This window comes from Pleurodeles waltl, chromosome 2_1, assembly GCF_031143425.1.
Source record: "Pleurodeles waltl isolate 20211129_DDA chromosome 2_1, aPleWal1.hap1.20221129, whole genome shotgun sequence".
Lineage (NCBI taxonomy): Eukaryota > Metazoa > Chordata > Amphibia > Caudata > Salamandridae > Pleurodeles > Pleurodeles waltl.
In genome coordinates, this window is record NC_090438.1 from 101,918,511 (window position 1) to 101,930,773 (window position 12,263).

Sequence of the window (12,263 nt, forward strand, 5' to 3'; positions counted from 1 at the left end):
GGCTTGGTATTCCTTGGGCAGTACACTAATGTCACATCCTGCCATGCCGTTCGCCCCCACTTTTCACTACTCCAAACCACAAGACTAGGCACATTTCCAAAATATCCTGATGAATAAGCCTGTGGTTGAAGAAAATGTGGTTATCCATCCAGACAAACACACAAGTCCCTGCCACATACATCGAGGATGGTTGGTTCTGGCCACCATCAAACCTCCCACTGCACATCAGAGCCTTCTCTCCTTGAATTCCACAAGAAGATGAAGACCAGGTTTTCAGTTAACCAATCTACCCTAGGCAGGCTAGCTGCACACACCTGCTCAGCACCAGGGTACTCTCACAGGTAGTAATGCACTTAAACACACAACACACATGCATTGTTATGATGCCCTCTTTTCCATGAACGTCAACCAGCACTGGAGACCCCCAGAGCTTTCCACCTCTGGATCATAGCAAGCAACTATTATTGTACCAAGGTGAGATAACCTCCAGTGCTTTCAGAACAGCTGCACAGCAGGAGGAAAAGAGCTAAACTTTAGGAGAATGTTCCTAAATTATGAGACAATGTTTCCTGTTTAACTTCATTACTGCCTCATACATTCTTCAGAGAGATGCCCTGGTAGTGTTTATTGTAATGATGTGATTTAAGATGAGGCTTGCTTCATTGTTTTTCTTAAGATGACAAAGTGTGGATTCTAGGGAGCAATCAGCACTCACCACAGCCATTAAGTCAAGATAATATTGGAAATTAAGAGCTTTCAAGGTGCCCTCTCTCACCTTGGAAGCCTGTGCAGGCCTGGTTTCGATCATTGCATTCTGGTACTCCTAGTTTTGCCTTTCCAATTCTAATTGCAGGACTACAAATCCCAGAAAAGAGGAAACTGCAATCAATGCCTCACTCACTCACGCCTTTGGAGGATCCATCTAACCTATCACACGCTGCAAAGAATGGCGCACGAGGACATTTTCACAGTACCTGTAGGTAAATCTTTCTCAGCCCAGGAATAGAGTCCCCGATTCTGCCAGAAGCCAATCTTCCGATTCCTGAGGTCGCGCCAATACACACCAAAAGGATCCAGTCTGTGTTGGTTTCTTTAAACTCCTCCTCAACATGTTTCATCTAAAAAAAAACAAAGATATGGTTTTTATAAAATGTTGAACCAGCTATGCTGGGTAATATGAAAGCACAGGAAAGACCAAGGGTGGGCCTCAATAGCCAGGTGATGTCAATGACTCATATTATAGATTCTTAATGACTAATTATTTTAGGATGTGAGGTAGTAATCCGGTAGGTTGAACTTGAAATCAACATTGAAGATGAAATAAATTATAGCCCCTTAGTGACACCTTGCTTGGAGAAAGGGCATGCTGACAGGGGAATTAAATGGTGCATTCTTGAGAAGATTGTAAGTGACAAAAAGCTAGTGACGTCACCTAGAAAGGTGAGAGCAGCATTGGATTTGTGAATTTAGGATTCAAATAGCTGGTCTCAACCAAACACAGTCCGGGCAAGCTACATAGATTTTTAAGTTTTCCATATGATTGATCACTACTACAATATTTCGTATCTCTTATCCGGGAAACCTGCTGCATTTGTTATATGTTCATGCGCTAATGTACTGATTTTAACGTTCTGTCATGTGTTAACATTATTCCATAGTAGCGTCAACTATTTGTTAGTTAATTACTCTTGCAATATTCATTACAAGACTGCTCCTACAGAAGCTTCAGGGACTTTGTTATAGGCTTTCATGGACTTTGTTATAGGTTTTTCGCCATAGCTACTCGCGTAAGACTCAGTGCAGTCCTCTAACTGTATTGCAAAACATTGGTGGCACCGTTACACTCATATTACCCAGTCCACACGTAATGTCATATTTGGGTGCATGTAGATGCATTAATTAGTGTTGCGGATAAGGTTTATAAAGAAATGTTTTCTCCTCTTCTCCTTCAGATCTCCTGTTGCATCACATAATGGCGTGGCCCACAATATTTCAGTTCGTGGGTCGTGGATCTAATATATGACACAATAAGGTAACAAAGTGATCAAGAAAGATACATTACAAGGATAAAATGGTTTAAAATTAAATTCTGAAACACAAAACAGTAGGGGGAGTGATTGATAATGTTCACTTACCACGCATCAGTTATTTATAGATTTAGCTCCTGATAATAAGAGCAAATATATCCACCACATACGTTTGACATTTCTAGTTTATTGAATCCTGATATATTTATCACAGAGAAGAAGACGTCTGTGGGTGTTCCATCTTGAAGGCCATAATTAAGTTGATTGAAACTGTAGAGCATGGCCAAAATCTCTCATTGGGGGATATCAGATGTGCAAAGTAATCCTTTAAAAAGTGAATGAATTTAAAACAGTTCTGCTCAAAGAAGATAAGTGAGAAGGCTGATAAACATAAAGAGTGTTGGTCTATATGCACTGCTGAGACAACTAGGAATCTAAACTATTAAAGACTTGTTGGCATTTGAAGTCAAACTCATTGTTTGTAGAGGTGATTATGTAAATTCCTGACTGTGGGGATGTGGATAATTGAAATACAAGGTAGCCCTTTCGGGTCTCTGATTGTGCCACCCACTTCAGTAGCCCCTTAACCTTGTCTCAGGCCTGCCATTGCAAGGCCTATGTCTGCAGTTTCACTAACAATTCGACTTGGCATTTAAAAGTACTTGCCAAGCCTAGAACTCCCCTTTTTCTACATACAAGTCGCCCCTAAGGTGTGGCCTGGGTAACCCCTAGGGCAGGGTGCTGTGTAGGCAAAAGGCAGGGCATGTACCTATGTAGTTTACATGTCCTGGTAGTGTAAAACTCCTAAATTCGTTTTTACACTGCTGTGAGGCCTGATCCCTTCATAGGCTAACACTGGGGCTGCCCTCATACATTGTTTGAGTGGTAGCTGCTGATCTGAAAAGAGTAGGAAGGTCATATTTAGTATGGCCAGAATAGTAATACAAAGTCCTGCTGACTGATGAAGTTGGATTTAATATTACTATTTTAGAAATGCCACTTTTAGAAAGTGAGCATTTCTCTGCACTTGAAATCTTTCTGTGCCTTACAATCCACGTCTGGCTGGGCTTAGTTGACAGCTCTCTTGTGCATTCACTCAGACACACCCCAAGCACAGGATACTCAGCCTCACTTGCATACATCTGCATTTTGAATGGCTCTTCCTGGCTGGGAGGGTGGAAGGCCTGACACTTGCATGTCAAAGGACAGTAGCCTGCTCTCACACAAAGGACTGCCACACCCCCTACTGGGAACCTGGCAGACAGGATTGGACTGAAAGGGGACCCTGTGCACTTTTAAGCCACTCTTTGAAGTCTCCCACTTCAAATGCACATTTGGGTATTTAAACAGGGCCTTGGCCCTACCAACTCAGACACTTCCTGGAGAAGAGAACCTAAACCAGACCTGCATCCTGCCAAGAAGACCTGCCTGGCTGCTCAAAGGACTCACCTGTCTGCTTTCTGTGAAGGACTGCTGCCTTGCTGCTCTCTGGCTGTGGTGAAGAAGTGCTCTCCGAGGGCTTGGATTGAGTTTGCCTCCTGTTTCCTGAAGTCTCAGGACCAAAAAGACTTCACCTATGCAAGAAGGACTTCATGTGCGGCGAAATACGACGCACAGACTGCCAGAAACGATGCACAGCCTGCACCGCGGTGAAAGTTTCACTGCACGCCGAACCGGAACGACGCTGCCCGACTTCGCAACAAGAAGATAGACGCAGCGCCAGCGTAGCGACCGGAACTTAGACCGACTTCCAGAGAGGAATCGACGCAGCACCTGCCGTGCCTACTGGATCGACACAGCTCCTGTGACTTCGTCCTAGCAGCGCCGGAAATCCATGCATCGTACCCGGGGCGTCTGAAAATCCTGCAACCCAAAGAGGATCCACGACCGAGCACCGGAAATCGACGCACAGCCGTTCCTGCTTGAAAACTAAACGACGCATTGCTGTGTGCGGCCCGAGAAATCAACGCATACCCCTTTGTTTCCACGCATCTCCTCCTCTGCGTTCCTTTGCGGAGATTTTTCATGCAAACCAGGTACTTTGTGCTTGAAAGAGACTTTGTTTGCTTTTAAAAGACTTAAGACACTTTATATCACTTTTCAGTGATAGCTCAACATATACTTATTGCATTTTAATCGTTTTGACCTGCATTTATCCAGATAAATATTATATATTTTTCTAAACACTGTGTGTTGTATTTTTGTGGTGCTATATTGTGGTATTGTATGATTTATTGCACAAATACTTTACACATTGCCTTCTAAATTAAGCCTGACTGCTCAGTGCCAAGCTACCCGAGGGTGGGCACAGGATAATTTGGATTGTGTGTGACTTACCCAGACTAGAGTGAGGGTCCTTGCTTGGACAGGGGGTAACCTGACTGCCAACCAAAGACCCCATTTCTAACAATGTGTATATTCTGTACAGTCTGTGAATACTGTCATATCTGTGGGGTTACTAATTTCATTCATTGGATTTGTGTGACATACTAGTTTAATGAATAAATTATGGTTCTTTAAAAAAAAAAGTTTCTAAATAACATTGAATCACTATAAAGTATAATAAATTATGCTGCCCCCGCCCCCCCGCACTCCCATTGGAGGTTTCCCTCCCTCCTCCCAGTTGCCACTCCCTCCCGCCTCCCTCCCCTCTTATGCCGGCCGCAGTGCAGCCGCGCCGCTGGCGCGCCTTCCGCCAGCGCCCGTCCGCGCCAAGACCGCGCCCAGCACTAGACCCCCTGGCCAACACACCTCCCCCGCCACCGAACACCTTTACACTGCCAACGAACTCCACGCCCTTAATCCAGGACGCTCCTCCATCTGCTTCCAGTCCACACCAACTTCCACCTAGAAAATAACAACACCACCAACCTAATCGACAACCTTGCCAACTTCGGCCTCAAGCAAGTCGTCATTACACCCACCCACTCCGCAGGCCACACACTCGACCCCATCTTCTCAGCCAGCAACCACGTCTCTTTCAGCCACACCACCGAACTCAGCTGGACAGACCACCGCTGCATCCACTTCTCCTACCAGAAACCAGTCACTCACCACCACCGCACACAACCCCCGACGCAACTGGAGCAAAATATCAACGGATCAACTGAACTCCACTCTCGCCCGGGCCCCACCCCCTGGGACCCCAGACCCCAACACAGCCACCACCAACCTGCATTGCTGGATAGAAGACTGCGCCAACACCCTCGCACCGCTCAAAAAAAAAAAAAACACCTCCCACAGAATCAAAGCCAGCTGGTTCACCCCAGAACTACAGGAATCCAAACGGCTATGTCGCAGAATGGAAAAAACCTGGCACCTTGACCCTACCAACTCCAACCACATCGCTTTCAAGGATGCCCTACGCAAACATCACCAACTGATCCGCACCACCAAAAGGACCCACTTCAAAAACCGCATCGAAGCCAACGCTCACAACAGTAAAGAGCTCTTCGGCATCGTCAATGAGCTCTCCACCCACAGGACCTGCTCCAACTAACCCCGCCATCACAGGAGTTCTGCAACTCACTGGCAACCCACTTCCGTCGAAAGATAAAAGAAATCCACAATAGCTTCAAACCCCAGACCCACCAGCTGACTACAAACACCCAAGAAACCAACGCTCCAAGCAACACCCACCTCCTCCACACCTGGACCCCCGTCAACATAGAGGACACCGCCACCACCATGGCCTCCATCCACTCCAGATCACCATCGGACCCCTGCCCACACCATATCTTCAATAAGGCAAACATCATCATCACCCCCCACCTCTGCAAAACCATCAACAGCTCCTTTGAGTCAGCCACCTTCCCAGAAAGATGGAAGCACGCAGAAATCAACGCCCTGCTGAAGAAACCAAAGGCAGACCCTCCTCCCCTTCCCAAATAAGGTCATCGAGAAAATCGTAATCAGCCAACTATCCCGGTTCCTGGAAGACAGCAAGGTACTCAACACCTCCCAATCCAGATTCCGCAGAAACCACAGCACCGAGACTGCACTCATTGCTGCCACAGATGACATTAGGACCATGCTCGACGAAGGAGAAACAGCAGCACTCATCCTCCTGGACCTCTCCGCAGCCTTCGACATGGTATGTCATCACACTCTCCGCACACGCCTCCACAACTTTGGAATCCGCGACAAGGCACTCGACTGAATCTCGTCATTTGTCTCAGGCAGAACCCAGAGAGTCCACCTCCCACCATTCCTGTCAGAAGCCTCCAGAATCATCTGTCGCGTTCCCCAAGGATCTTCGCTCAGCCCCACGCTCTTCAATGTTTACATGGCCCCCCTCACCAACATCGCACGAACCCACCACATCAACATAGTTTCCTACACAGACGACACTCAGCTCATCCTCTCCCTCACGAAAGACCCTACAACTGCAAAGAACAACCTCCACAACGGACTTCATGCCATCGCCAGCTGGATGGAATCAAGCCACCTCAAGTTAAACACAGACAAGACAGAAATCCTCATCTTTGGCACCAACCCCTCAACTTGGAATGACTCCTGGTGGCCCACCTACCTAGGAACCGCGCCCCCACCCACCACCCACGCACGCAACCTAGGCTTCATCTTGGACTCCACACTCAGCAGGTCAATGCCATCTCCTCTTCCTGATACAACACTCTCCGCAAAATCTTCAAGTGGATTCCCGTCGAAACCAGGAAAACTGTCACCCACGCCCTGGTCAGCAGCCGATTGGACTACGGAAACACCCTATATGCAGGAATAATAACCGAAATCCTAACAATGCTGCAAAGAATCCAGAACGCATCCGCCCGCCTCATTCTGGACATCCCACACGGCGACCACATTTCCCCCCACCTCAGAGACCTTCACTGGCTACCAATTTCAAAGAGGATCACCTTCAAACTCCTCATCCACGCACACAAGGCCCTCCACGACACAGGCCCAGCCTACCTCAACCACAGACTCACCTTCCACACCCCCACCCACAATCTTCGCTCCACCAGCCTCACCCTCGCCTCCATCCCCCGCATCCGCCGCACCACCGCCGGAAGATCCTTCTCTCACCTAGCCGCGAAGACTTGGAACTCCCTACCGCTCCACCTTCGCCAGACCCAAGACCTCTTGACATTCAGGAAACGCCTCAAGACATGGCTTTACGACCAGTAGCTCCCCCCCAGCGCCATGAGACCCTAACGGGTGATTAGTGCGCTCTATAATTCCTTGATTGATAGATTGAATAAATTGGAAACAAGGTAATTTGGATTTAACAGGGATATACACAGTTTCCTGTAGTTTCTGAGTCTGGTGCTGATCCTCCCTGTAATCCCACTGTGTTAAGGCTTTCCCTTTTTGATTGTTAGATATATACTAATCCCCACACTCATAAATGTCTTTGTGAATTATGTGAATTAGCCTCAAAATATTTCAAATTGGAATATTGAGGGAATAGACATAAAAAATTAGGACACATAGAGAGAGCTACAATTAGAGAGGGCTGTGCCATCTCCACAACAGGTCGTTGGACATTTCGGGGCCATTTCATAAATGTTTTCATAAGTATGGGAAGTAATACTCAGCAGTACTACTTGATGTACTCATATATACATTTGTGAAGTGGCCCCTTACATTGTGAATTTGTCTCGTGTGAATATTCGGAACCTATGGCGTGGGCCGAAGCTTTGTGGACCAAGACTAACAATGAGGTTATCAATGAGCTATTTTTTCAGATAGCCCAGTCATTGATTCAAAGTTAGTTTCCCTTCTTTGAGGCCTAGAAGTATGTTATAAGTAATGCTACCAGTGTTAGGACAATTGTGATAAGCTGCTGAAAGGGAGTCAGGGTAGCTGGTTCACAGGTTCCCCCCACGTGCCTGCGGGACAGAAATCTCACAGGGTCAGTGGAGGGTGGGTCTGATTTTAATTTCTGTAGGCAGCTGAGGTAAGTAGGCTTTAAAAAAAAGGCAGAGTTGCTCTGGAATTTGCCTCTGGTTATCACAAACAGATTCAAAAAGTCTTCCAAACTCTACTTTTTTCCTGCACTTTGGCTACAGCATCAGTAGGGATGATAAGGCTTCAGAGTTCTCATTTATTTTAAGAGCTGTTTTATTTTCCAAATCATTGAGATTGTGAAAAATAAAAAGTAAGCTCCTGATATTTCAGCAGATTTATGGGGAATGTTCTAATTCCATAAGGAAAACAGGCTTGCAGTATTGTGTCAAGTTAAAAACTGAATACAACAGGCCTTAGTCATTGTGGCCGATTCATAAAGTCATTTATGAGTAAGGGAGGTAGTACTAAATGAAGGAGTACTTTTTATGTACTCTTGTGCACTCTTACAAGCCTTTGGTAAATCCTCCCTGAAACATATTAGTAAAACCCCTTCTATTACTGCTAATTATTTATTAATAGCCTCATGTTATTTCCCTTTTCGATCTTATGAGGTCAATGGAGAAAGATATCTAAAAGCATGCAAAAGAGTACTACTGGAGAACCACTTTACGCACTCCAAAAGGCATGTGTGAATAGGTCCTAGGATGGTTCATAATCCATCATGGAGCATATTCCTTACAGCTTAGGATATGTTTGATTGCTGATGCACTATTGATTAGCACACCTGGTATAAGAAGCATATACAAGCACCGGAGGTTGTTCCATAGATTCTCCTTCCTTCATCTTCGACATGCGCGGGATGGACAGATAGGGCTCGGAGGAGGATATCTAGGTAGATGAACCCACCAGCTTCCGTCCATCTTGTATTAAATCACAGTCAGTTTCTCTCACCTATAGCCCCATCTGCAGGGATATCCTACTGAACCACAGAATGCTGTGGAACCAAACTTTCCTATCGGTACCTGGAGTGCCAAGATGGGAACTCAAACAACATGCCAAGAAGCGATGAGCTCAGATGACGTTGGACCTAGCCAGATGACCCCAACATCTTAACTACATACGTAGTCAATTGCTGCAGTTGCAATTAAGCCAGAGTTTATGGGATACTCTGTTGCTGGTAAACTGTTATCAGGAACTCAGAACTTTGGGGGAACTTGTCTGGCACTGACTGACCATGTAGTTCCACGTGGCACCGCAATGGCTCAAAGTCATGTTCAGAACTGGGACTTGTTTGCAGGCAAGGCGAGTACTGCAGTGATTACCCTACAAATGCTGGTATGTTGGGCTATTTACAGGCTGCAGTACGGCAGTCAGAGGTACTGCAGATGTCCATGGATTTTAGGAGGGGATGTTGCTCACCTAGTGTTGCTTTGCAATGATGGAGCAAACACGCCATTGCAGGGAGTACTGCAAACGCATCGTCCTCAGTGTCACTGAACACACAGTAGGATATGCGGTTTTGGAGACATTTTGGTGGATTGCAGCTTAAGTTATCAGTGAGCTGCACCCTCACAGTTTTATGCCGGCCACGCAAACACACTAGAAACAACTTTAAAAAGTCTATATGCAGACGGGATCCACATATCAATCAGAATGCTAGTCATATGTGTATGAATAAGGACTTGAGTGTGAAATGTGCCCAGAGCTGGGTCAGTGTATGGTGCTAGTACAGCCCTAGCAGGCTATACCGACCATTAAAGGCCCGCTCTGGTGTTAAAGGCCTGAGCTGAAGGCAAGGGCCTTTAACAAGGGAGCTTGCCTTAAATGGCCGGTATTGACCATCTACGGTGGGCTACAAAGCTATTAGACGATTCCATCCCTAGAGGGTAGAGTGTTCTAATTATTAAAACAAAGGCCTCCTGGATCCTTAGGGGATTGAAATTCCCTCTGATTCAATGAGGCCTTTGTTCACAGCAACAGCTGTGAATGACAAACATTGGAATGCTGGAGCTCCGAGCTTCTACCGGCCATTAGAATCCCAGAGCACCCCATTGTCTTCATTGGAGCTCCCAACATTCCAGTGTTCTAGAATGTATTCCACCTTGGAGGGTCGAGTGTTCTAGAATATAGATGGAGAAGGACAAAGGTTGGAATGTTGGAGCAGAAGGTTTACACCAGCCACTGCTGGCCAGGAGGCTCATCATTGTCCTGAATGGAGCTATCAAGATTCCAGTGTTTAATGTTGAATATGCATCATAACCCAAAGGAATGGGCCATCCGCGAACTGTTATTTAGAGGTCACCGGGGGTCGCAACTACAACCCCTGGCTTGGTTCATGTGACCCCTAACAATGTGCGTGCGAGCCCTGGCCTCAGAGCAAAACAAAACACTTGCAAAACATGCATTCTTGCAAGTGGGGCTGCAAAGATGTCCTTTGTCCCCTGAGAATAGAACAAATGCAAGAAATAGAGGAGAGAGAAGTGGGGGGGAGGGGGGGTGAAGGGGAAAGGCGAGGAGGCGATATTGAGAAATGAAGGCCAGAAGAGGAGGCTACAGATGAGAGGCAGGAGTGAGAAAGGTTATAAAGGGACAGCTGGTGAGACAACCGAGAGACAGAGGGAGGTGCGTGAGACTTCTTAGAAAGGTACAGCTCCGAGTGGGGAGACGGGAAGGACTGTTGAGAGTCTATTCAAAGGCGATGAGGGAAGGAGGTTGGAGAGGTGACAAAGACAATGATGGGAGACAGGTATGCGCGCGAGAGGCGTGATAAAGAGACAGGTGAGGACAGCTGAGAGTTGGGGAGGTGGACATGGGAGTGACCGCTGATAGCAAGGAGGCTATTGAGAAAGTGGTGATAAAATGCCAGGGCTCAAAGGGAGACAGGGTGATTATGATGTTTACAGAGACAGGTTAGGGAAAAATGCTGAGGGAGAGGCGGGGAGGAGAAAAGGAGAGAGAGACGGAGGAGATATTGAGAGAGGAACAGGTGAGAAAAGACCGACAAGTAAGAGAGTTGGAGACAGGTGAAAAAAGACAGAAGCGGCGAGAGTCAGAAGGGAGTGAGATATTATAAGGACATCAGTGAGAAAGACAAGTGAGGTAGAGATGACAGAGAGGGAACGAAAGTGTGTGAGAGGTACCAAAAAAAGACAGTTGAGAAACAGACAGCTGAGGGGGGGGCCTGACAATGGGTCAAAGGTCATACCGCATCACTTCGTGCCACTTACGCCACCCCTGGCATTTTGGTGAATGGACATCCTATGGAACACAGCACAGGCCTCACTGTGCAAGAGCACACGTGTACATCGGAGACCGCCAGGATTAATACTGGCCGTGATTACAACCGTTAGTGGTAACCTGTGTTTCCTGATCTTGAAACATGAAAGGGTTCATTAATTCGCCTTTTCCAGAAGAATAATGCTTTGAGGTCAAAGATCATGTGGAAGGGAAATGACTTGCAGATGTCTGGAGCACGCCCTGGGAAGGACTTCTTGGAGTGTTGCTGTTATTTTGAACCTTCGCCACGCCAGCACATACCACCTGATGACTGGGGATGGGTGGGGGCGTGTGGGGGCGGCGGAGGAATAGGAGTCTTACTTGCTCATAGCAGAATTGTCAACAGCATTGTAGGTTAAGAAAGCCGTTTTGGATTCAGATCAGGAGCCCGGTGGGAGTCGGTGTAGGGAAATCTCAGTGGGTGGTATGTGATCACATTGCGCCTTATTTGATACTAACCTGTTTTTATATAGCGTTTTATGCCGTACCGTTTCTCAGCATTGTAAATGGCTGTTCTTATTACCCAATGTAATGGTGCTCAATTTACCAACCTTGGAAGGATGGAAGTCCGAGTTGGCCCTTACAGGATTCAAGAGTGACCTTAAGTTCACAGAAGATGTTAGTGCTGAGCTTTGGTTCACTGAACCATCTTTCCAGCATCATACAAGGCCTGTGGCAGCGAGAGGTTCTAATCTGCCCTCCGGGAGACCTGCCAATTTTGTGTTTCTATCGTCAAGTCTGGACAAGAATAGCGCCCGCACTGACGTGTGTATATGATTGAGAGAAGCCCTTTCCAAAGTAGGAGCTGGATGACCGGAGCCATGCCAGATTTTCAGGATATCCATTGCATATCTCTCTGAGTCCCCTTTACATGCATGTTCTGTACATGCATCTCATGTGCAAATCCTAAAGCTCTGGCGTGGCAACAGTGGCTCATGGACCTTTGTTGGACAACACAGATTTAGAGAAGCATGGTTTACTCTATACCAAAGGTGCAGGTGGACTTGTGCTCCGTGAACAGTGTCCTTTCTTGCAGTGGAGCTGCAGATCGAACTGAGGTCTGAAGTTCTGCAGGAGTTTGGACCAATGGTGGCAGTGACCACGTGATCTTCGCCTGACTCTGGAGAATGCAGGCGCATTCCCAATATCTGC

General features: G+C 46.8%; 1 protein-coding gene across 1 annotated transcript in view; it reads right to left on the reverse strand.

Moving 5' to 3' along the window:
- SLC16A2 (solute carrier family 16 member 2) overlaps positions 1–12,263 on the reverse strand; it is a 396,992-nt gene that overhangs the window by 109,478 nt on the left and 275,251 nt on the right. The window contains exon 4 of the mRNA XM_069210883.1: positions 975–1,118. Within this exon, the coding sequence (XP_069066984.1) occupies positions 975–1,118 (144 nt within the window). The remainder of the gene's footprint in view (positions 1–974; positions 1,119–12,263) is intronic.